We start from the raw sequence: 26761 nt of genomic DNA, 5'->3' as shown, positions 1-26761 counted from the left end.
GAAGTTGTGTGCACGACCTGAGGCAGCGCAACGCACTGTGCGCAAGTATACTCGTCCATTATTGTATAATGAGAGGGCTTAGCGACTTCCACCGAACTTTACATAAACATTCATACCTATACGAAAGTTTTCCTCGCTGTCACCGCTCACAAAATGGTAACCGAAAAAAAATTATCGCTTACTACATTGTTGAGATTTGTGCCACTGAGTATACCTGCAAAATTGTCATTGTAGCCTCACAATTCAAGAGATATGACATCATAAACATTGAGACGCGTGAAGAACTGGCGTTTGCTTAAACCCTAGCACAAGTTACCCAGACTATATTCATCAAGTGTTCGTTAATGAAAGCACTTAGCGACTTCCAACAAATTTTAAACGTACGAAACTTCCTGGCAGATTAAAACTGTGTGCCGGACCGAGACTCGAACTCGGGACCTTTGCCTTTCGCGGGCAAGTGCTCTACCAACTCAGCTACACAAGCACGACTCACGCCCCGTCTTCACAGCTTTAGTTCTGCCAGTACCTCTTCTCCAACCTTCCAAACTTTGCAGAAGCTCTCCTGCGAACCTTGCAGGTCCCGAGTTCGAGTCTCGGTCCGGTACACAGTTTTAATCTGCCAGGAAGTTTCATATCAGTTCACACTCCGCTGCAGAGTGAAAATCTCATTCTGGTGTTTTAAACATAGTTTCAAATCTTGTCTAATCTTCTTCTCACATACATGGGTAACGTCAAGCATTTAACACATTAAGTCATTTGTAAAGTAATTAGAAGTTTGAAGCTGTTTTACACATGCAAGTTCGATTCTTACAAATCGGAGGCTTGCTGGTAAAACACTATTTGAGTACGCCCGAGGTTACGTGTACACATTTCATTTTCACGGCGCTACGAACGCTTTGTTGAGTTCTGTGTGCTAGTAAGTCCTAAATCCAGTCGTGAGGCTCGTTGAAGTGGTGTTCCACAATTATATCTGTGCAAATAGACAATAGACAGCAATTTCGCTGGTACGACTAATCCACGTGTGTTTGCGTGCTACGCAATGGTATCGGTCAATTCTGAATGTGTATCAATATTTGGTGACCGGGTCTCGCGTACGCCGCGGAAAAAGAATCCTGTGCGGGGTATACGTGGCGTGCACCGGCTTGTTGTCTCAGCGCTTGAGCTGCTGCTTGCTGAGCCGGCGTGACGTAGTCGTGACGTGTGCAAACACGGTGCGGCCCACTCAGCGGCTACGCATGCGGAACTGATTCAAGATGCAGCGGGCGGAAGTCGATCCATTCCTTATGCATAACGCGCGCTACTGACTTGTTCCTTACCATCGTATGTTGTCAGGATTGCAGCGGAATTGCGTATGAAGTTATGTATGAAGCAGCACCTCTCTTAATTCGTTAACGGTTCAAATGACCGAAAAGAGATTTTCGGGAAATGGTGATATACTGAGAGGCAAATAGTTGTTTGGTGTTAAAACTTCGCAGTTAATGTATCGAGGTGTTTAACAAGTATATTCTTTTGATCTTTTTATGGAAGAAGTAGTTTTTTAACGACATTCAGAAGCTCACGAAAAGACATGTACAGTGCTATAACGCTTGTTAATACTGATGCTGAAACTTTTCGTAGCAATGTCAGAAATCTACTACAATTCAATGGCAAGGCATGCAGAACCCGCTATTGTGGCGTAAAATCACCAGTAGAATTTCTCAAGCCAGGCTCCGTTGACGTGTCAAGTCAATCAACTGTTCAGTTATTCCTCTAAAGCTGTTCACTTGAGCTCTAGGACGTACGCACATTTCAAATAGTTTTCCTGAGATCCTTCTCATATGCTAGAAGTTAGCGTGTAGTTCTGCTTAGAAAGATCGTTGCTGACCCTGTATGTAAACTAAACAAAACTCAGCTATCAGGTCCAGAGGACGGCGCGACGCCGATGGACTGCGACGCCGTCCTGTGCCACGTAGCGTATTCCTGACGTCTATGCCCCGTCTCCGTTAATTTTCGAGATTGGAAACTAAAAAGTAGAGAAAAGTTAAGATGATGGTTTTAATACTTCAGATGTTCTATGTAGTCCCCGCGACTTGAGTACGACGCACAGAATGTTCATATACCATGTGAAAGTGTCAGAAAAGTCCTCCTTTGGAAAGTGGTTCTACTCGCGCGTCGCAGTGGCTTGAATGTCGCTTATGTCGCCAAAGTAGTGACGCTTCACGTGAATTTCTGCACTTCGTCGTTCTGTTCTAGGATCGTATCGATAAGACCAACTTTCGCGACGGATGTTTCCACGAAATAATTGTTTCGCATTTCATTCAAGTAGCGACAGGCGTTCACGCCTCATTGTTTTTGATCGGGAGTCGAGGTATGCGGGACAAATTTTGCACCGACTTTTCTCTTCAAAACCTTCTAGATACTGTTTTGAACACGTGATTTAGACATGTTCCTTCTTTGCGAAGGGGACGGGGAGGTATGTCCGTCCCGGATCGAATCCGCACGGTGGATTAACGACGATAGCTCGGTGTGCCGGCCATCCCGGATGTGGTTCGTAGGAAGTTTTTTTACATCCCACTATGTGAATACCGAGCTTCATCCCGTGTTCCCGCTCAGATAGACGCTTCGGAAACCTTTAGAAGCGCACGCAGAATTTACTCTATACACAGACAGACCAGGTACACTGCTTCTATCGTGAGGGTGCGTAGGATGTGACGACGTTAGCCATTTCTTCTCCGTGAATACTTACTCATCATCGGCATCTTGCGATTTCTGATACGACGATGACAACCACTGCGGTCCAAGTCCACTACTTCTCTCTGCCAGCTCACAATTGACTGGCCGAATGCACGTCTGGTGTTTACTTTTGTCAGTTCAAAACGCCACCGTAGTTACTGCGCTCATGACGTCGCTTATACTCCAGGAATAAAATCAGTCTCGGAACTTTTTGGACGGACAATGTATGTTGTTTGAAGCAGGCCAAGAGGAAATGTACGTCGGAGCCAGGCACGAGTGCCCCGCTCGGCGGTGTTTTCTCCGCAGTAGTCGATTCTGGCCGTCTTACTTTTCAATTTTAGTACTTTTCCCGAATGATTTAGCGAAAAGTTTCGTGACGCGTTACATTATCCTGCTGGGAGATGCCATCGTGCTGAGGAAAAATAAACTGCATGTAGGGATGGACACGATTTGCTAGGATAGACCTATATTCGTGTTAATCCATTGTGCCTTGCAGAATGACGAGATCATCCACGGAATGCATTCCGCACTGGACCATTCTGACGGTTGTTCCATGGTTTTGCTTTCGGACGTTTCACCGTATACACGCCAGCGACCGTCTGTCGAGTGGAGCATAAAACGTGATTCCTCTGAAAAGGCCGCCCTGTCCCCACTCAGTGGACGTCCAACTGCGGTATTGGCGTGCAAAATCCAGCCTTCGTTGCCGATGAACAGCAGTCAGTATGGGCGCATGAGCCCGGCGCGTGCTGCAGAGACACGCACGCAGCACAGTTCGCTAAATCGTAGTTGAGGAGACACTGTCGGTAGCTCTTTGGATCATCTGGATGATCAGTTCCTCAATAGTTGAACGTCTATTCGCCCGTACACGTCCCCACAGCCGCCATTCACCGCTGTCACCTATGGTCAGTGGTCTACCACAGTTGGCTTGGCGCCGGTACTGGATAGCGCCAGTTCGCCATACATAGCATACTGTAACCACGGCGGCACGAGAACAGTATACAAATAGCCTTTTCCGAAGTATTTCCACCCTTGACCCGAAAGCCAATGATCGTGCCCTATTGGACGTTAGATAAATCGCTTCGTTTCCGCTGTACACAGAGTCCGCCGGACCCTCTGTATACAGGGTGTTACAAAAAGGTACGGCCAAACTTTCAGGAAACATTCCTCACACACAAATAAAGAAAAGATCTTATGTGGACATGTGTCAGGAAACGCTTAATTTCCATGCTATAGCTCATTTTAGTTTCGTCCACCTACGCTCAATAGAGCACGTTATCATGATTTCATACGGGATACTCTACCTGTGTTGCTAGAACATGTGCCTTTACAAGTACGACACAAGTGGTTCATGCACGATGGAGCTCCTGCACATTTCAGTCGAAGTGTTCGTACGCTTCTCGACAACAGATTCGGTGATCGATGGACTGGTAGAGGCGGACCAATTCCGTGGCCTCCACGCTCTCCTGACCTCAACCCTCTTGACTTTCATTTATGGGGGCATTTGAAAGCTCTTGTCTACGCAGCCCCGGTACCAAGTGTAGAGACTCTTCGTGCTCGTATTGTGGACGGCTGTGATACAATACGCCATTCTCCAGGGCTGCATCAGCGCATCAGGGATTCCATGCGACGGAGGGTGGATGCATGTATCCTCGCTAACGGAGGACGTTTTGAACATTTCCTGTAACAAAGTGTTTGAAGTCACGCTGGTACGTTCTGTTGCTGTGTGTTTCCATGCCATGATTAATGTGATTTGAAGAGAAGTAATAAAATGAGCTCTAACATGGAAAGTAAGCGTTTCCGGACACATGTCCACATAACATATTTTCTTTCTTTGTGTGTGAGGAATGTTTCCTGAAAGTTTGGCCATGCCTTTTTGTAACACCCTGTATACCCTCCTCTGGTAATGCTGACATCTGCCGTCTGTAAGTAGTTATTGCACGTTGACGTCGAACGTGGGCGGTGTCGCATTAATGTGAGTGGCCGTGTATTTGTTCTGCGCCGTCTGTTTTGGGTCAAGCCGCCAACGCAAAGGATACGGTCAGTGTGAGACTTCTCATGCATCAGCAGTAGCGAGCTCTCCAGATACAGTAAAGATTAAATTTTATCTAGATAAGCTATTGAGACTAGATTCGGATACCTAGAATCTACATATGCATAGGGAATTTAGAAAACAAGTTACACACGTCGTGCCACACTAAGAACATCGCGCAACACGGGTGGTACACTGTCAGAAGAATGTAAATGTTTCTTACAGACACACTTGTGCTGCGGTAAGGATGACAAACCTATTACAGTGTGCGGATGAAATGGTGCGGCAAATGGAGATGTACTCCAGATTTGAAGTACGCAGGAATGTACGATTCTTGTGGCCAAAATATCCAAGTTTCACACAGATTCACCGTGAAATTCTTGCGTCGTATGGACCATGTGCAATGACGAGTGCAGCCGTAGCGAAACGGTGCCAACAATTTGACCAAGGGCGTCAGGCATGGGTGATGCTGATCGGAAAGTAAGGCCATCGACATCTGCCACAGAAGATTATGTCCATGTAATCGAGGGAGAACACCCCGCTGGAAATAGCTTTACCAACGATGAGAACTTTGACACAGCGATCTTGAATGGTTTTCTGTCAAGGGAGATTACGTGTAAATTACTTTTTGACGTCATCCCGTAAGTACAGAGGGTGATTCCGTGTTTATGATACAGTGTTTCAGGGACGAGTAAACATGGGCTCTAAAACACATAAATTACGAGCTATGAGCTTCATATTTGATATTGTGAAACAAATCTCTTCTGTTGTGAGCTGTTTGCTTTCCATATTTTGAGAACTGTTAGTATGGATCAAAACAAGAAAAGAAGTCCAGTAAACATGGCATACCTTGTTCATCTTCGCTGGTGTGAAACACATCTCTTCTACTGGTCAAATGCTCATAGCGTGAAGGTATGCTTTTTAGAGCCAATGTTTACTGAACTTTTTGTTGTTTTGGTCCATACTACCAGCTCTCAAAAAACGGAAAGCAAAGAGCTCACACCAGAACAGATGTGTTCCACAGTATCGATGATGATGAATAGTTCATAGCTCTTAACGTATGCATTCCATTTTCATTAGATTTTTTGATACATTTACCCTTCTGCATCACTCCAGGATCACAATATATATGCTTCTAAAAGTAATTCACATGTTATTATGGCAGGCCACGTAATTCAGTGAATACTGCAGTACACTTTCAATTGACACAGTTACATTACACTGCTCTCAATATAGTCACTCGCAGTGTAGGCCTACGTTGGCAGCAGTAGAACCATTAAGCAGTCAGCTGCAAATGCCTGTTCTCTATACATTGTCAGCAGTGTTTTGCGAAAAGAACGTCGCCGTCCCTCCAGGGATTCGCATTTGAGTTCGCGAAGGATTTCTTTTCCTACTCATCTGCGTTAACTTACATCTTTCTACATTTAGAGCAAGCTGCTCATTCCAAATAGAAATTCCGTCGAAGTCATCCTGTATCGTTCTACAGTGGCTCATAGACGAAACTTTCCCGATACTACACCGTCATCAACAAACAGCTGCAGATTGCTGCTCACCCTGTTCGTCAGATAACTTACATGTATAGAGAATAACAGCAGTCTTATCACACTTTCCTGATGCACTCCTGACGATACCATTGCCGCTGATGAACAATCTCTCTCGAGGACAACATACTGGATTCTATTACTTAAAAAGTCTTCGAGCCACTCACATATCTGGGAACCTATTCCGCTTGCTGTGCTACTGTCTGCAGTGGAGCGCCGTGTCAAACGCATCCCAAAAAAGCAGTAAGTAATTTATTCTAAAGATACATGAGTGTTGCATAGTGAACGAAATTGCAATTGAAACTACAGTGACTTACAATAATAGAGTAACAGTGCAGTAACAGAGAAAATACAGTACACTACAGTTTTTTCTTTTTTAAGGAAGTCCACTTGTGGAGGCAGTAATGTGAGCAATGACTTTCTTTGTGATTTTCCATAATTCCATTGAAATCTGGAATAAGTTTTGTCACCATCAGTGTTAGGTCAGATTAATACTGCAAAGAGCAGAAGAGGTCTCCTCTCGTAAGTGCCTTCGACCCGCGTATTGATTTTAGGGAGGAGTTCTCAGCAAGATCCTTCGCTAAGGTAAGACAGTAGAAGTTGTCTGCTTCGTGCATCGATATTTTGTATAGACGCGCGAATTTCTACTTACTTCTGCCAGTCGACATTCTAACTTTTTTTTTGACCCGAGAGTGTAGCAGTCTCTACTTTTTCGGCATTTTCCGAATTTTGTTATTAAACCAGGGTGGGTCTTTTCCATCCTTAATGCACTTACTCGGCATATACTTCTCCAGAGAGAAACCTAAATCAGCTTAAACATCGCCCATAATTCCTCTGCGTCCGTCATATCGGAAGAAAAGGATGTTTTAAATGGCTCTAAGCACTATGGGACTTAACATCTGAGATCATCAGTCCCCTAGACTTAGAACTACTTAAACCTAACTAACCTAAGGACATCACACACATCCATGCCAGAGGCGTTAGCAGCAGCGCGGTTCCCGACTGAAGACCCTAGAACCGCTCGGCTACAGCGGCCGGCAACAAAAGGATGTCCATTCATTGTTTATGTGGGATGCTAACAACTTCGTATCTGCTCTTTCCAGCATAAATACTCCCCTACCCTTCGTGATTGAGTTGTTAACTTTTGTAACCATCGTTGCTATTCTATCATGTTCACTAATCACTGTCTCTATAATGATATTGTCGAAGCGATCTGGCGGGTTGTAGCTTTAAGGTCTAAAATATTTTCATCTAGTGTGGGCTGTCGAACTAGGTCAAGACACGTTTTCAAAAAACGTATTGGAACTAATTTATTGTCTGTCCTTACCACCTGCAACCAATCGCTTAAACGTCCCAGTCTATACTCAGTTGTTTAAAGCCGCTTTCATCTTAAACTACATGATCAGGGTGTTTCCGCGCTACTGAACGGAGACTTCATTTGAATTATTCTATAACTGTTGCGATGGAACCGTGTGACCAGTAGAGACATCCGATGATTAACTTAAGTTCATCTAGAACTGTTACACGCGTCAAGATAACTTTACACTTGATTTCAGCTTCAGTGAAAACAAAATGTTTGTCGGCTGCAATGAACACGTCTCCTCCTGTGGCGTGTAACGTGTCTTTCCGATATACTTTCCATGACTCGTTAAATATTTCAGATTTTTACTTCATGTTTCATCCAGCTCTCGGTTCCGAGAGTAATTCGAGCGCGAACAACTTTCCTACCAATCAATCATCCTGTCCAGTTGCCATACCACTCTACGCAACTCTTGATGTATGCACAGTTAAGATGTAATGCCCGACATAGAAAAAGCCGCCAGCTGTTTCTGGAACCAACAGGAACACCAGAGATGGTGCAATTACCGGAGAGTAATGTGGATCGACATTTTTACCCTTACACGTCACACTCTCCAGTCTGCTATTATTAAATGATGGTCCTTTTGTTTACCCCTTGCAGAGTTCTTTTGTTTCCCCCATGCAGCGCTTGTCAGCTGTAACAAGAATTCCCATTACAATGACATCATTATTCACACATCTAAACGTGTGTTTCGGGACTGGTTTTGATCTTACTGAACAGCGTGGAGAAGTAGAGGAGCCAATACCGAAAAGCTTATTAATCCATTCGACATTTTCATCTCTTGACGTTTCGCATATTGTAGACCTGAAGATGATAGCAAAACCTTGTCGTGTCACCCCAAAATAAGATGCAGAAATCATCCTGTGTAATGACTAGACCTGTGTTCGCTGCCTTCGATAACTACGGACGTATTTCGGTACTGGAGGCCGTCCTTCGCTAGTATTTACAGTGAACGGTCATAATGTTGGCTGTGCATTATTCTGCAGTTTACCAGCACTTTCAGGAACAGTGAGACGCCAGGAAGGCGGGTTAATGGATTTCCCGTCAGCCTAAGGTGGCTCGCTGCGCCAGACGTAGCTTTCTCCTCTCCCCTCTCAGAAAACGTTTAGGTTTTCTGCAGCGTTGTAACTTTATGCAAAATACATAACACGATAATGATCGCCGATCTGGGTAGTCGTGGGTACTGCTGATCCTCTAACACACCATACCATTATGTCGTTAAGTTTATACACTCCCAACATAACTTTGGTGTTATCGGTATGTTTGAACAGTAACGACAACGAATAAATAGCAGCACAGTAGCACACGCAAGTCCTGCAAGCGCCGACTACATGGCTGATGAGACTTATCACTAGCCGCTGTGAAATTAGGCAAGCACTCTATCTGACACAGAACTGTGAGCGACATCAATTTCTGCAACTGAAGACGGTGCTACAACATTTTTATAGCTACTATTTAATCCTCAGCGGTGCACCCATAATCGCAAGAGGTTATAAAATAGTGCAGTTTACTAGTCTTCCAACGTCGTTCTGCTGTCGTCAGCAGTCTCGAATCAGACCGCGTAAGCACTAAGTCTTTTACCCTTCTCAGTAATTTCCTCCGTGCCACATTTTCCGTGAACTGCCGTCTCATCTAGCGTTTTAGTAGCCATAGTAATCTTTCGCTGCTATGAACTTTGTGGATAATGTTCCTTGCTTAATCTATATTGCAAGAACCAAAAAGAGGGTAGCCTACATTCGTTTCTGGGGCGTGGGCTTCGAGCGTTAAGAAGGCCCCTGCCGATTAAGCTGCGGTTTTTGATAATCGGCTCCTTAATAAACCATTGCTGTCACCATGAGTTTGACCATCGAGGCTGCTATTTTTTGAGCAGTCTAACTGGCTAAGCCTTTTTTGCCGTATTCTATAAAACAAGTGTGTCGGTACGTTTTAGGCTATGGTTGTTGTAGTCTTCCGTCGGAATAATGATTTGATGCAGGTCTTCACGATAGAGTATACTATGCAAGGTTCTCTATATATGTGTAACGACAACCTGATTCCATTTGAAAACTACTTGCTGTAGTCAAGCTTCCATCACCCGCCACAGTGCTTACACCCTACACTTATCTCCGCTACCAAATTAACCCAGCCTTGATGATTCTGGATATTGCCTAGCCACTATAACTTCTTTTAGGTTACTTGTGCCACAAAGCTACTTTCTCCCCATTTCGAGTCAGTACTCGATGTGCCCATATAATTCTCAGCATTCATCTGTAGCACCACATTTAAAAATCTTCAATTCTCTTCTTGTCTGTACTGTTTATCGTCCACGTTTCACTTAAAGAAGACATTGTAGTGTTTACATTAATATTCAATGTTAATGTATTTTCCTTCTTTAGAAAAGCTTATCTTGCTATTGCCAATCTGGAATTTACATCCTCTTTACTTACGTTGTCATCAGTTGTACAGCTGCCCAAAATTGCAGAGCTCGTCTACTACTTTAGGGTCTCTTTTCTTAATTCTAATTCCCTCACCAGTGTTTACATTTTTATAATTCATCTTACAAGATCTTTTTCGAGACGACATCCTCTCTGCTGAACTGATGTTCCAAGTCTTCTGCCATCTGTGACAGATTTATGTCATCGGCAAACTTCAGTTTTAATTTCTCCTCGCTGAGTTTTAATTCCATTAACGAATATCTCTTTGGTTTTTTTCACAGCTTTCTCCATGTACAGATTAAATGACGCAAGGATTATGCTACAACACTGTCTCAGCACTTCTTTCATGTCCTTCGAATTTTAGAAATGCAGTCTGGTTTCTGAAGAAGTAAATAACACATCGTTGCTCGTATTTTATCTGTGATAACTACAGAAATCCAAAGAGTGTATTCCACTTAACATTGTTAAAAACCTTTTACCACAATGTATAGATGGTGTAAAGATGCGTTTGTCTTTCTTTTGAATGTGCGTACTTATCTTAGTTGCATGTGCAACAATGATTGCAGCGTTCTCCTGTGCGTTATATTGGTAAGAGAGATGCCTTATCTCGAATGCCGAAGTAATTCTGTGCGAAACTAAACATAGGCGGGTAACTGCGACTAGGCGCAGACCCAAAATTTTAGCTGCTCTTGAAGTGGTAAACTACGCGCAGTTACTTTTCGAAATAGGTCAGCTGCGTCTGGTGGTCAATTTTTGAGTCATGTCAACTTCACGAGGAGGAAAACACAAGTTAAGTTGGCACTACAGCTTTTTCCTTCTCATTTTCATTGGCTTAGGACTCTGCATGACTGCTAAGCTAGAGCAGTCATCCGCATGGTTACAGTGGTTGAAGTACTCATTTCCATCATGAGGCACTCATCAAAGTTTATAAGAAAACACGAAAATTATGTTCATTCCGTCTGATTATGATAACAAGCACTTTGTAAAAAATTATTTCTTTAATATTAGTAACGTCATGGAGTCAGTTCAAGGCAACTTCTTCATTTTTCGATTGTAAAGATATTTCACATAATTCAGTTATAGCCTTCCGTTTTGCACTACTGGAAATTATTTCTCTGTTTGAGTTCTCGGTGCTTCATTAGTAAACAGAATGTGCGTTGAAGAATCGTTTTAAGTAAACACGTGATTTACGTGTTTTAATTTGCACCTCCAGGCTACTCCACGTTGCGTTTCCTTACGTTTGCTTACGTTTCCAAAATTTATTTCTTCCAATATGGATTAACCTGTGGCCTCTTTCACTTGTCATATGGTCCACAGGAACGTTGCAATTCGTTTCTGGCTTAATAGTCACATACGGGGAGTAGGAACAGCCGCACACACCACAGCACTAGCGAAAGTGACTAATGATAAGTGCTACCAACAGTTTTGTAATTTGCCAAGTAGCAAATAAAACACACGCAGTCGTCCTGTTTGTAACATCTCATAGCGCGCAGCTGACATGTTTGATGAGGTAACGCTGAACCTGCTCTCGCCGCATTTGGGGGACCAGTAAACCTTCTCGCGCGCAAGCGGTATCCACCCAACGTGAGAATGTTTGAAAGTGTACCAAATATTTTTATCAGACTTGTAATGGCTGTGGTCCTGTAAGGGTCTTTCTGTCAGGTGCATGTGCTACATAATGCTATGTGTGCTTGTGACGTCTCTTTTGGTAGGTTAACTCAAGTCGCGACGTATAGTCGCTGACTCTGCTGATTTGTTCACACAAAGGACTACGCCTTCTCTGCTGATTTGTTCACACAAAGAACTACGGAAAATGTCTTTTGTCTGTGGGCCACCGATTTAGGTTCTTCTTTAAACCAAGTGGTTTTTTTTTGCTGTGAGAAGGCGTGGTTCTGGTGTAAGAACAACGCTGGCCTTCTCCGGTACCGTGGCGTACTGGTTGGTAACCGTCTGTATCAATAGCAATCGAAGACGTGCACACACGTAACGAAGGCACGCGACATTTGTCTGAGGGTAAAGATTGAGTGCAGTACAGGCAATGCTCGTCGTGGTGATTTCGCAAAGTTGCGGCGTGCAGGTGCTGTCTTGTGTGCAATAGCAGCCGCTAAGCATTGTGGCAGGCAGTAAAAGATAGTTTGGGGAATTTCCTTGCAAGCTCGTTTGGAACGGTCTCGAGAAGAAGAATTGTAGCCCGCCAGTCACCGCAAGAGACCACCTCAGAACTGTTCAGTCAGATCATAGAAAGCATGCCATGGCTTCGTCAAACTCATATGGCAGGTAACCATATCCCATCGCATCAGCTTTTGTTGTTATGGAAGAACTTTTATTCCGACTGATAGCGTTCAGAAACCTACCGTGACGGTAAAACCTACACCGCCAACAGTTGATACACTCTCTCCAACTGGCTTCTAGCAACTTACACCAATAATCTCAAGACAAAAGCAGCTCAGTAGTTCTTCAGGGTCAGAATCTAATAATCACGCTTTAGTGGCCTCAATTAGAACTCGAAAAGTCCGTCTCTTTCACTAACCATCACTTTACGGTAACTGATGGCGTCAAGCTCCGATATGAGGGTATCTTCCTAGCGAGCACGTGCACGCACATTGAATCGTAACGTTTGCTTACAACACCAGACAATGCTTGAACATAATTCCACACTTTCGAATGTTTGCGGGCTGTCTGTATTTGAAACGTAACTTTGGTGATCATGGAGGATCTCTAAATCTCAACTTCAGAAATGTTAAAGCACTATAGAATATCTCCATCGCCTCCTCCTCCGGCAATGGCTGCCAACTGACTCGATTTTACGAGCTGGAGAAATTGTATGAAATCGTTGTAGCATTCAGGTCTTTGAGCCAGAGTGCCCCAGGAGCAGAATGCGAGCATTTTCTTCGGTTATTTTCTGCTCTTATGTATCGCATGTTCCGGAAAGTTGATTCGTGTCAGGTCTTTTCAAAAATTTTGATGGAAAATGTCTGTCTTAATGGGAAAGTCAGTAGCCCATAAGCTAGCCTCGTAGACTCTGGCTACAAACCACTTATACCACCCCATCACATCGCCGTTGGACCAAGCTCCAGGTCACCACTGCCACGAACAGACTCAGGCGCCGCCAACAGACAAGAGGACACCGCACGGAGAGGGAACGACGAGTTGCAAAAGGACATACATGCGTTCACATATACAGAAACTGCTCGCTTTATCTATGTAAATACAAAAATCGTGGCAGTATTTTTGTCTTTATTTCTACATTTACATCAAACTCTGCAGTTGACAGTTAAATGCGTAACAGAGGGTTCATGGAACCAATTTCAGACTATTTCTTTACCGCCCGCCACCCGAACAGCGCGCGGGAAAAGCGAGCACTGTGCGAGCTATGATTTCTCTTATTTAATTATCATCATCATTTCTCCGTATGTACGTGGGCGCCAACGAAATGTTTTCGCATTGGAAGGAGATAGTTGGTGATCGAAATTTCGTGAAAAAGATCTCGCTGTAATGAAAAACGCATTTATTTTGGTGATTGAAAACCGAACTTGCATATCAATCCGTGAACTGCCTCCCCTATTTCACGATAATACAAAACGAGATGGCGCGACTGCTACGGTCGCAGGTTCGAATCCTGCCCAGGGCACGGATGTGTGTGATGTCATTAGGTTAGTTAGGTTTAAGTAGTTCTAAATTCTAGGGGCCTGATGACGTCAGATGTTTAGTCCCATAGTGTTCAGAGCCTTCTGAACTAAACGAGCTGCTTTTCTTTGAATATTTCGGTGTCCCCCGTCAATCCTATCTGATGCGGATCCCATACGGCACAGCAATAGTCTGGAAGAGGGCAGACACCTGTAGTGTAGGAAGTCTCTTTAGCAGACGTGTTGCATCTTCTAAGTATTCTGCTAGTAAAACCTAGTCTTTGGTCAAATTTGCACACAATATTATCTATGGGATCGTTCCAGTTTACGTTATTCGTTAGTGTAAACCGTAAGTATTTAACTGAATTGACAGCCATTAGATTTGTGTGTACTTAATCGGTTACCTAAACTTTAACGCGTTACTTTAAGCACTCATGCGGATAAGCTCACAGTTTTCATTAATTGCAGTAAATTATACTGTAATTTACTCTGTAGCGTTGGTATTTGGAAAAACACAATCCCATAGCGAACATTTGTTGATTATTAATATAGGCAGACACATACAAGAGTAGTCCACAGACTACATTCTGTATGCGCAAACTGTGTCGGACTTGAATTACACTACTGGCCATTGAAATTGCTATACCACGAAGATGACGTGCTACAGACGCGAAATTTAACCGACAGAAAGAAAATACTGTTATATGCAAATTATTAGCTTTTCAGAGCATTCACACAAGGTTGGCGCCGTTAGCGACACCTACAACGTGCTGACATGAGGAAAGTTTCCAACCGATTTCTCATACACAAACAGCAGTTGACCAGCGTTGCCTGGTGAAACGTTGTTGTGATGACTCGTGTAAGGAGGAGAAATGCGTACCATCGCGTTTCCGACTTTGATAAAGGTCGGATTGTAGCCTATCGCGATTGCGGTTTATCGTATCGCGACATTGCTGCTCGCGTTGGTCGAGATCCAATGACTGTTGGCAGAATATGGAATCGGTGGGTTCAGGAGGGTAATACGGAACCCAACGGTCTCGTATCACTGGCAGTTGAGACGATAGGCATCTTATCCGCATGGCTGCAACGGATCGTGCAGCCACGACTCGATCCCTGAGTCAACAGATGGGGACGTTTGCAAGACAACAACCGTCTGCACGAACAGTTCGACGACGTTTGCAGCAGCATGGACTATCAGCTCTCGAGACCATGGCTGCAGCTACCCTTGACGCTGCATCACAGGAGCGCCTACGATGGTGTACTCAACGACGAACCTGGGTGGACGAATGACAAAACGTCATTTTTTCGGATGAATCAAGGTTCTGTTTACAGCATCATGATGGTCGCATCCGTGTTTGGCGGCATCGCGGTGAACGCACATTGGATGCGTGTATTCGTCATCGCCATACTAGCGTATCACCCGGAGTGATGGTATGGGGTGCCATTGGTTACACGTCTCGGTCAACTCTTGTTTGCATTGACGGCACTTTGAACAGAGGACGTTACATTTCAGATGTGTTACGACCCGTGGCTCTACCGTTCATTCGACCCCTGTGAAAGCTTACATTTCAGAAGGATAATGCACGACCGCACGTTGCAGGTCCTGTACGGGCGTTTCTGGACACAGAAAATGTTCGACTTGCGCCCTGGCCAGCAGATTCTCCAGATCTCTCACCAATTGAAAACGTCTTGTCAAGGGTGGCCGAGCAACTGGCTTGTCACAATACGCCAGTCACTACTCTTGATGAACTGTGGTATCGTGTTGAAGCTGCATGGGCAGCTGTACCTGTACACGCCATTCAAGCTCTGTTTGTCTCAATGCCCAGGCGCATCAAGGCCGTTATTACGGCCAGAGGTGGTTGTTCTGGGTACTGATTTCCCAGGATCTATGCACCCAGAATGCGTGAAAATGTAATCACATGTCAGTTCTAGTATAATATATATGTCCAATGAATACCCGTTTATCATCTGCCTTTCTTCTCAGTGTAGCAATTTTAATGGCCAGTAGTGTATAAAGCGCCGGTGTAGCCCTCTCTCGTGGAACGGCCGTGGGGGGCACCTGGGTAAAGATAGTAGGGGCTCACCTGGTCGCTCCTCGCACTGTAGCGAAGTGGCACGCGGAAGGAAGCGCCGGCCGAGCGAGGGCCGGTGCAGCGGGCAGCGGCTGCCGGCCGGTCCGGCGCCCGCCCGTCCTGTGGCGGCCATCGATCGGCGGCTGTTTACCCCGGCTGATGAGCGCCGCAGTGTTGACCCCACGGGGCGCCGCCCCCTCCCCCACCCCTTGCCTGGCTGCTGTGTACAGCCGCGGCCGCGGGCGCGCCACAGCCCGCCAGCCCGCGTCCCTCCACACCACCTATACCTCTACACACCATCCGCACGCGCTACTAATCCTACCTACGAGAATTTGCCCAGGTATTCCTTTTACCTGCTTCCACAGCACGGTATCAGTGCAAAGTAAGATACACTCAAATGGCACAATTATCGTTTGATTTTTAAGCTCTAGTAGGTTTCACCCCTTTCTGTGTAAACAACCGTTTTTAATACCCAAAGATGTTTCAGCACCTTTGTGCCATCATCAGTGGCTACTTCTATTGAAGTGTCTAAAATGTAAACAAGATTTATGTAATAATCATGGGAACGAAATGAAGCCTAAAAGTTTTATGCATGTTTTGGTTATTAGGAGTACCTTACTCTTTCGAATCTTGGGCTGTGTAGAACTTCCTTCGCATTCTTATATAGCTGGGCATCCGCGACGAAATGATGTCATTGTTAGGTTTGTTGGCGAATTAAGAAATAAGTATAAATGTAATTTTGTTGCGCGAAGATATTTCGCCATTACTTATTTTCGCGGTATCCGTCCTCATCTGCGTGCTTATGTCTTGTAAAATTACGCACAGAAATACGGTACATCTTTTATTATCAACCACGTGCAGCCAGCCGGGGTGGCTGAGCGATTCTAGTCGCTAGTCAGGAACCGCGGGACCGCTACGGTCGCAGGTTCGAATCCTGCCTCGGGCATGGATGTGTGTGATGTCCTTAGGTTAGTTGGATTTAAGTAGTTCTAAGTTACAAGGGACTGAATGCCTCAGAAGTTAAGTTCCATAGTACTCAGAGCAATTTGAACCATTTTTTGAACCACACCCAGAATAATATCGTATGTAAATAATGTCCTAGGTAGCCTAGATTCTAGAGAATTCTAGATAATCCCAACGGGCCTGAAATATTCGTAGGCTTCATTTTGTTCCAATAACTGTTACGTAAAACATGCTAGTATTTTACGACACTGAGTAAAAAAGCACCCACTGATGATGCACAAAGATGCTGAAACATGTTTGCATATCAGAAATAGTAGTTGTTTGTATAACGGGCTGAATAGTCATCACTATATGGTATTACTGCCTCGGAGACACAGAGAGGTTGTATGAGCCGCCTAGGCTTTCCTTCGCCCGCGCACAGTTGCCCATTTCCAGGATAATAATGAGCGGTCTGTTTTGTATGTTCAGTGTACGTGACTGATGGGTGCATGTATAGGGTGGTGTCATGTTCGTGCTGTGAAAAGGAGATGACGAAACCCGGTGCCAGCACATACGCTACTCACTTCGAACAGAAGCAGTGGCGCTGCCGAGCTCGAGGTCTCAAACAGGCTGGGCGGATCATCATCATCAACTGTGTCATGTGACCCTCACCCTGTTCGAGTTTCTTCATGCCTATAATATCTGAAGGTCAGTATCTGACCATTATTTTCCAAAGCAGTACCACGCAAAAAAACCGAAGAAATCGCCTTCGAAGATAACGGAACACAGTCAGCTGCAAAACACTTCCAGCGTATTAACAGAGTGTAGTATGTAAGTCTTGCATTTACGGAATCCGTGGTTTTACATTCTCTCTTGTAGCAATTTATCATTTTAATTCTAGGATTATTATAAAATGGAAATATTAACAAATGTTGACTCCTATTTTTTAAATGAAAGCAGCATGTTCTTTTTTTAATTACAAATCATAAGAAGACACGAATTATGCACAAAGAGTTAAAATTTTGCACAAAAATTTGAAAGACTTAATAGACTTCTTTAACTTCTACTAATCGAATATTACAAGTTTTTCAATTTCGCTCATCTGGTATCAAATTTTAATTTACTTTCATGCGATTATTAACTAAACGTGGTGATTCAATGTCTGTTAATTAACATTTCTATTTGATAATAAACGTAGAATTTAAACAGCAGTATGAAGCTGGCTGCCAGCTGGAAACGAACGGGGGGACTTCCGTATTAGAAGATATACAAGCTACTCACTCAGCTACCGGTGCCTCTGGGTAAACTGCGTGACATACTCTGTACTTAACAGCGCTCAAAAATCCTGTAATGTTCAGAGGTGACACTTCGAATGTTTTTGAGAATTGTGTTGTACTGTGATGCTGTATGATCTGTAATCAGTTTTGATGACTATGGTTCAAATGGTTCTGAGCACTATGGAAGTTAACATCCGAGGTGATCAGTCCCCTAGAACTTAGAACTACTTAAAGCTAACAAACCTAAGGACATCACACACATCCATGCCCGAGGCAGGATTCGAACCTGTGACTGTAGCGTTCGCGCGGGTCCAGACTGCAGCGCCCACAACCGCTCGGCCACAGCGGCCGGCGATGACTATGGTACAACCCTGTTGGTGTGGTCTTCAGTCCAGAGACTGGTTTGATGCAGCTCTCCATGGTACTCTATCCTGTGCAAGCTTCTTCATCTCCCAGTACTTACTGCAACCTACGTCCTTCTGAATCTGCTTAGTGTATTCATCCCTTGGTCTTCCTCTACGATTTTTACCCTCCACGCTGCCCTAAAATACTAAATTGGTGATCCCTTGATGCCTCAGAACATGTCCTACCAACCGGTCCCTTCTTCTTGTCAAGTTGTGCCACAGATTTCGCTTCTTTCCAATTCCATTCAATACCTCCTCATTAGTTTTGTGATCTACCCATCTAATCTTCAGCATTCTTCTGTAGCACCACGTTTCGAAAGCTTCTATTCTCTTCTTGTCCAAACTATTTATCGTCCATGTTTCACTTCCATACATGGCTACACTCCATACAAATACTTTCAGAAACGACTTTCTGACACTTAAATCTAAACTCAAAGTTAACAAATTTGCCAGTCTAAATTTTATATCCTCTCTACTTCGACCATCATCAGTTATTTTGCTCCCCAAATAGCAAAACTCCTTTACTACTTTAAGCGTCTCATTTCCTAATCTAATACCCTCAGCATCACCCGATTTAATTCGACTACATTCCATTATCCTCGTTTTGCTTTTGTTGATGTTCATGTTATACCCTCCTTTCAAGACACTGTCCATTCCGTTCAACTGCTCTTCCAAGTCCTTTGCTGCCCTACAGTTTTTATTATACCAACTACTTACTGTTACCTCTGTCGAGTGTGCTGGATAGAGCTGATAATCATGTGTATAGCAGCGCAGGAACGGGAGAATATTCGGCGAATGAACTGACCTGCCCGTTCCCCCGACTTCAATTCCATTAAACACGTGTGGGATGGTTTGGGGAGAAGTATTGCAGCACGCTCACGTGTACGAAGGGACATGCAGCAGTTGGGGGAATGGAACGCCCTAACACAGCTCCTTACGAATGGTGTGGCCAGGACGTTACAGAGCATGTATGGCCGTCCACGGTGACGACTCTGTGTTAACAACGATGTAATTTCCAGGGGACCATCATGAATCGCGCTGACCTCAGTGTAAGTATTATCTTTGAATAAAAGTGTTGTTTCTGTTTGTATCATTGTGTATTCCTTTCCATCTCCTTCTTTATCGTATTGTAGCTGTTATTTCTATGTGTGGTCCGAGTTCCATAGAGCTATGTTCCCTGTCAGCGACAAATCATGCAATAGTTACTTTCCTCTTTAAGGTTTTGCACACCAGTGTATATGGTATATTTTGTTCAGTCAGCAGTCAGTGTTTGTGAATGATTTTAAACATTTGCAATCTGTGGAGCAGCGCTCGCCCAACTTTTTTTAATAGTTCTTCAGGATAATGGTGAGAAAATGACGTAATCTATCCCTTTTGTGATTTCAGCGTGCGGAGCGTGATGCACAAGTACTTGGAGAAGAAGAACGAAGTCAACTTCGACAAAATCTTCAACCAGATGCTAGGTAAGTGCCTTCGCCTCTCGCTGGACTACCGCTCCCTCGCCCCCTCGTCGGCGGCAGGCGCCCTGGCCGCCACGACGGAGTCCACGCGCGCTCTCAAAGCGACTCATCGCTGCGTTACCTTTGTCTGTCTGCAGAGGCCTGTCGTGTTAGAACGCGTGACGGCTTTTGCAGTTCGTAGCGAAACACAGTTTTAGAGCCACAAGACGCACTGCTTTACGGAAATACTGCGACCGCATTGTAATTTTTGTGTCGTTGCGTATTTAAGCCGCAGTTCAGTCGAACGTTGGCTTCGCCAGTTTCGACTATCACCAATACGTCACCAGATGGTCTCTTCAAAAAGGAACAAAAAGGAGGATAATAAAATAATAGTAACCTAAATTACAAATCAAACTCTCCTCTAAGCTATTATACGTTCTTGTGCCTGTAACATAGTTACTCGGCAGCTGAATGGGTCTGAAGATGTGCCTACAATGTAGACACACTTGGGCTCCAACTGCCGGTCGTTATCTATCCTGTTGGTCATTATTTATCCTGCTTGTAGGCTACGTCTAACGTATCTAAACTAGGAGCCAAGCTATTTTTTAGTAGTACTTATTTTGACGAAGATTTATCGAGCAGTCAGTTGTATATTGTAAATGTTTTTTATCTTATATTTGCGATTTTAACAGTTAACAGCTTTATACTGTTCTGTAGTTAATTGAAGCCTGCAGTTCCAAAACTCAGAGCGACGAAAAATTCGCACTGTGAACGCCTCTTCCTTCCTGTTCAATTGACAAATTCTCTAATGATGAACTGTCTGAGGTGAAAACATTTGGTAAAAAAAAGAAGAAAAAAAGTTTAAAACACCGAAAAAATTGTATTGAATTATCATTTTTCTTTGTAATTTGCAAACATTAATAGTGTAGCTACGAGCCAGAACAAGTCACATCATAAACTGTTCTCTCTGATTGGCTTGTTTCTCTCTATACGCAGTTGTGTAAAATTAATACTGTTTGCAGAAAATTCGGTGGCTACGTACTGAAATTCATCGATATGAACTTCCACCAAAAGCAACAATGTGAGATAATTCCTGGCATAAATTGTCTTTAAGATCTTGATAATTGGTTGCAATCTGTCTTTTCTTGAATTTGCATTCGATCTCTTTAGTTGATACAGAAGAAAGAAGGGCTGCCAGACTAAAAATGTCTTTCTTGGTGAAAAGATGTTTGTATTAAAAATTACAAGAACACCATCGTTGGATTACAATCGTGTGAAATTTCAAATCACTTATTTTGCGCAAGTTTATTTTGGATTTCTAACGTCTTCGGTACTACGATTTCAAGTTCATCAAATAGATTTAAGCAGAATAACAAACATGTTATTTTAAAACCTTTTTCTTTGAATAAATTTTATGATTCACATTCTATTAACTGTCATTACAGGCGGTAACTTTCACCAAATATGATAGAATACAAAGAAAGATCTCTACCCTTTGATTGGAAGACAAATATAAACTTTTCCTTCATATCAAATTACTGAGTGCTTTTACGATGAACAGATACTCCATTTTCACGAAAAAGAAAATAGGATGTCGTGACGATGTGCCAACCATATTTTCACTGTGGCTGGCCTTCGCGTTTCTCTTGCACTGCCAAGCTCCACAAAATTTTAAAAAGACGATACCAGTTAACTGCATATGAAACAATTTGACACACAGTACGGTCAATATATTGAAACTTAACCATCATGAGAGTACATGACAATATTAAAAATATGAGTTACCTCTTGTTGCTTAGGTGAAAATACAACAGTGTGAGCAGAACTAATATGTAACACAACACGCAACTGATACTAAAACCTGCTTTGGGTGCCCACGTACTTTCCTAATCACTGTTTTTCGTTTAACTACTGTAGTATGTTGATCCCGACTAATATACTCCACGCGGGATTAGCCGAGCGGTCTGGGGCGCTGCAGTCATGGACTGTGCGGCTGGTCCCGGCGGAGGTTCGAGTCCTCGGTGTGTGTGTTTGTCCTTAGGATAATTTAGATTAAGCAGTGTGTAAGCTTAGGGACTGATGACCTTAGCAGTTAAGTCCCATAAGATTTCACGCACATTTGAACTAATACACATGAAGGAGCGAAGCATCTAGCAGGTAGTAAAGTCCACATATCCGTCCACACTATTTATGACGTAACCAGATTGGCGCTGCCGCAGTGAGACTCATTCAATTTCGCCACATTACCGGTGGTCAGTGCTCATTTCAGGCAACCAATCTAATTTTCTTGTAGTCTACTCCCACGTCCTAGGTTGTTCGCGGAGCCTCTTTACTGCTCTTCTCTTACAACTTACGGTTTATACTGTGAGATCGACTTTACATGCTCCGTAGTGATTCTCGTGTAAACAGGACGTTCCTCTATGCTTACGTATTCAATCACAAATGGATGTATGACTGTTTCCTCCATCAGTTTATGGAGCACTTTAAGCTGAACGAGAGCCCGCGACTTGTAACTGTTTCTATATGCCCGCGTGGAAAAGCGTTAAGCAGTTCATTAGTTTGATGCACTGGTTGTTACGGATGTTTATCGACGTCATCTTTGACAGCTCGTTAAGCATATCGTACGCACTCTCTTTGTCGCGGCGTATTCCCGGTATGTCCTGTAATGAGCCTCCACAGCTCATTTGTCGTATGCGGAATAATGAGCCTAAATTTGACGATAATTCACGCAATTCATTTTCACTGTTCCGCGAGCGGCACACACACACACACAGATCGGTGTTGTGTGTTCTGCACATGCGTGAAACTAATGTGAAGGTTATTAGTACCCATCAAGGAGAAGTGATGAAAATACTCGAATAATAAATAGAACAAATTTGTGCGAGAACTCTTCTCATAATAAATGTGTTTCTAGTAGAAAAAGTGGTAAGAAGGTTTTCTTATAAAGAAATTTTCGACTGAAGACTTGGTTTTGTTGCTTCATTGCTGTTTTGATAATCTCATCAGCCGTAAGATTTGTTTGATGCAGCTTCCCATCCTACTCTTAACTTCAGTAAGTTTTTCTATATGCCCTCAACTACTACATCCTACCATCCCTTTCAGTCTCCTTACTGTATGCAAGTACACTCCCTGTGATACTCTTTTTCTAAATTAATTGAATAACCGACCGCTCCAACGATGGAACGACACGACGTAAACGTAATCTGTGACTCTTGATATGTGAGGTAATGTCTGGGGTTTTCTTCAGCGAGGAACCTTGTCTTCCTCACTCTCGTCTGTCTTAGCTTCCGAATCAGACGCACGCTTTTGTGGAGTTTTTATATGAACATACCAGTTAAATTCTGAAATGTTCTTATTTAAAGTGAATTACTGCATCTACCGTGTCCTGATCCATATTTATCGGTTTCGGCATTAATTTGGGACGAGGCGACGTGGAAGTCTTGACGAAGTGATCGGCTGCCATTTTACCAGCCTATATGCAAATTTGCATGGTCAATCATAGAACCTCCCTTCATTATCTTTCCATGATTTACGAAGTCCGATTACAATTTGTGGTACGCATTTTTATGCACGCCAGCATTAGCGATTCGAACCTTTGTTGCTGATACGCGGTCTAGCATCACCCTATTAACGACTAACCACGAAAACCAGCTACGCCACTTTTAAAGTGAAACTTTTATTAACTTCGTTGTCTGTATGCTGACATATCTTCTTTCTTATAATATTGCTGCTCTCGTTAATTTCGTTAGTAAACATTTTTAATGATTACCTCTGAACCGGAGCATGCGCAGCTTTTATCTGTATCTGTGTATCGTCCATGATTCAGTTTCACATAATGCTGCACTCGAAATAAGTATTTTCAGAAAGAGTCTTCCTAAACACAGGAACTTATGTTTGGTGGTAACATATTCCTGTTTTTCAGGAAAGCCTTCCTTGCTATTGCCAGTCTGCATTTTATATCCGCGTTACTTCTGCCCTCGTCAGTTATTCAGTTGCCCTAATATGAAAACTCTGTTAGTACTTTCAGGTTCTCATTTCACAGTGACCGATTGAGGTGAAGCAGTGGTTAACGCGCTGGTTTCCCATTCGGAAGGACGACGTTTGGAAGCCCCGTCCGGACATCCAGATTTAGGTATTCCATGATTTATCTAAATTCCTCCAGGCATATTCCGTAATGATTTCTTTGAAACGGGCACGGTCAATTTCCTTCCCCATCCTATCGTAATTCGAGCTTGAGCTCTGTCTCTAGTGACCTCTTTGTCGATGGGACGTTAAACTCCAACCTTCCTTCCTTGCTTTGACAATCTAATTCTTTCAGATCGCCTGATTTTATTCGACTACATATTCTTGTTTTCCTTGTTTTGCTGTTCATCCTCTAAGCTGTTTCCAAGATACAAGCTGTTCCATTCAACTGTTTTTCGAAGCTCGAGCTTCTGTCTTTGACAGAATTACAGAACTAGCTTTCTTTGCTGTTCGCTCGATGTGCAGATTGAATAAAATTGTGGTTATGTTATAATTCTTCCCCACTCTCTTCTCAGTTGAACGGTTATCATGCTAAATGTGTTAAGTTACAAAATGTGCTTTCTAGGATGTTGAGAATAAACTTTATTCAAATGACATGAACGTAAATATGCACTAACTCCACATTAACACTTGACCATTAACTTCAGGAAAGCAAGTTATCATTTGGCCTGATCCAAAAATAATAAGTGAACACTTTTTTAAATTAATTTGCACTGAAATGCGAAACGGACTATCAAGCCGTAGGGCAATGAGTACACTCGGAGTTTATTGTGAGCTGTTGTAAGGCCACCAAACAAGTTTTGTAATGCTTTTACCTCTAGTAACCGTTTTACTGTTAAGTCTTAGCACAGGTACCTGTAAAACTGTTTTTGTATATCAGGTATGAATTCAGTCATACTTGTAAGACTTCTTTTCCTCTGGGAATATAATTCTTATGCACCAGTGACTTCACTGAATTTGATAGTTTTGAAATCTACTTTTCGCCACCATTTTTTTCAACATTATAATCACATCCATCCCGCTGTTTTACCAAAAGTATTTTTTATCTGATTTGCCCCAGACGTGGTGATTTAATCCAAGAGGCATTACTTATATGACCGTAGTCATGCTAATGATCATTTCATCTGATTACTGAAAGTCCATAAAATAACTGCCTTTCATCTGAACAACTTTAAATGCTTGCTTATTGTGAGTTATTGCTAAGGCGTTCGTTGCATCATAAGAAACAAAATGCTTCTTCACCTTCTCTCACGATTTCTTTTACAGTCACCAGTTTTTCTGTTGCCTTACTTTGCTGAATTATTCATGTTGTTTCATTATCCTTTGTACCGCCAATCTCTAGGCGTTCAGTCCGGAGCCGCGCGACTGCTACGGTCACAGATTCGAATCCTGCCTCGGGCATGGATGTGTGTGATGTCCTTAGATTAGTTAGGTTTAAGTAGTTCTAAGTTCTAGGGGACTGATGACCATAGATGTTAAATCCCATAGTGCTCAGAGCCATTTGAACCATTTGTACCGCCAATGAAAACAAGCAAGTGATAGGCTAGAAAACGGCAGAGCATCATAATTGGAGATAGCCTTTTCAGTGTTTAAAGACTCTGTTCACATACCACTTAACGGAATAGAAAACATAACTGATGCAAAATTCGTGCTTGGCCCCTTTAGCACGATAACTCCTCAATTACTGTCTCTCTTTCGTAGCTTTCGACTCATAAGAATGGCAGTCTGGTTCCTTCACAAGTTGTAGATAATCTTTCGCTCCCCCTTCTTCTACCCATGATAGCTTCGGAATTTCAAAGAGTGTATTCCATTTCGAAGACATTATTTTCAAGATAGATTATCAGAGAAGGGGAAAGACCCTTGTTGAGAACGTGGAAGCAAGAGAGTTTTGCACCTCGATTCTATGTGCTACAATTATCAATTGATGTTCTCCCGTTTGTATGTAGTTCCGTCAGTTCTTCCCTGTTATTTCTGGTACTGAAAGTATATTAAGTGCCGCGGATAGCGTGAGCGTAGAAAAAGTATCTTAAAACGATACAAGAGAAATTCGTTGTTTATCTGATACGAGCAGCGGTGTCTGCCGATGGTAACTGCGCTGCATCGTGTTGTTATTAGGGGAATGGGTGCACTCGGGACAAATGAAAACTGAAAGTCCTGAGTTTCAAGTTTCCAGTCCTCAATACTTGCGTCTGTGCAGAAGGAATCTGAGATGTATATGTTCAGAACATACTCTTGCCTATTGCAAAAATGTGCCATAAGTACAACAGACGGCTTTGCAAGCATAGAAGGTGGGTTATTGAAGAAGAAAAGAAGAAGAAGAAGAAGAAAAGTGTTGCACGGTTCTCTCCGTGCATGTCAGTAATCTTTGATGACCAATTCCTATCCAGCATTCAAGCAGTCATTTTGTGAAGAAGTACATAATGTAGGGTAACCTCGTAGTGGGAGTCTTTCACAGAAGAATTTTTCGTCCAGCATATGTAGCATGTTGATGCAAGTCCCGCGACTGTAGTATTGGTTAGGGAATAAAACGCCATCACCAGTTGCACTTTTTATTTTAAAAACCATGACCGTTTGCTCCCCAAGGTCACAACCGGCGACTATGTTCTCTCAGAACGCCTAACGAACACCACCGAATGGTGGCAATGGGGGGCGATACCGGCCATTGTTTAAAAAAAAAAAGAAGTGGAACTGGTGCTGGCATTTTATTCAAAAGTAGAAGAGTTAAGTGTCATTATTATAGATCGCTGTCTGACAAACCCGGTGTTGTCCGGATATTAATTTTGTCAATTTTCTATTAGAAACGTACAGTTTATGTACACTGGATGCAGCTGCTTCTCATATCTACAACGCGTTTTTGTGAACGTTTCCATGGTAACGCCTCTTCGTAGCTCTGTAGATGGCTATCGTTTTCGCCTACAGCCG

The 26761-nt window shown here is 43.1% G+C and overlaps 1 protein-coding gene across 1 annotated transcript in view; it reads left to right on the top strand.

Annotated features, from left to right (window-relative positions):
• Window positions 1-26761, top strand: part of LOC126167332 (G protein-coupled receptor kinase 1) — a 1141113-nt gene that overhangs the window by 349007 nt on the left and 765345 nt on the right. Inside the window, exon 2 of the mRNA XM_049920468.1 lies at window positions 19764-19840. Coding sequence (XP_049776425.1) covers window positions 19764-19840 — 77 coding nt within the window. The remainder of the gene's footprint in view (window positions 1-19763; window positions 19841-26761) is intronic.

Source organism: Schistocerca cancellata, chromosome 1 (assembly GCF_023864275.1).
Source record: "Schistocerca cancellata isolate TAMUIC-IGC-003103 chromosome 1, iqSchCanc2.1, whole genome shotgun sequence".
NCBI lineage: Eukaryota > Metazoa > Arthropoda > Insecta > Orthoptera > Acrididae > Schistocerca > Schistocerca cancellata.
This window is presented reverse-complemented; position numbering and strand designations above follow the sequence as displayed.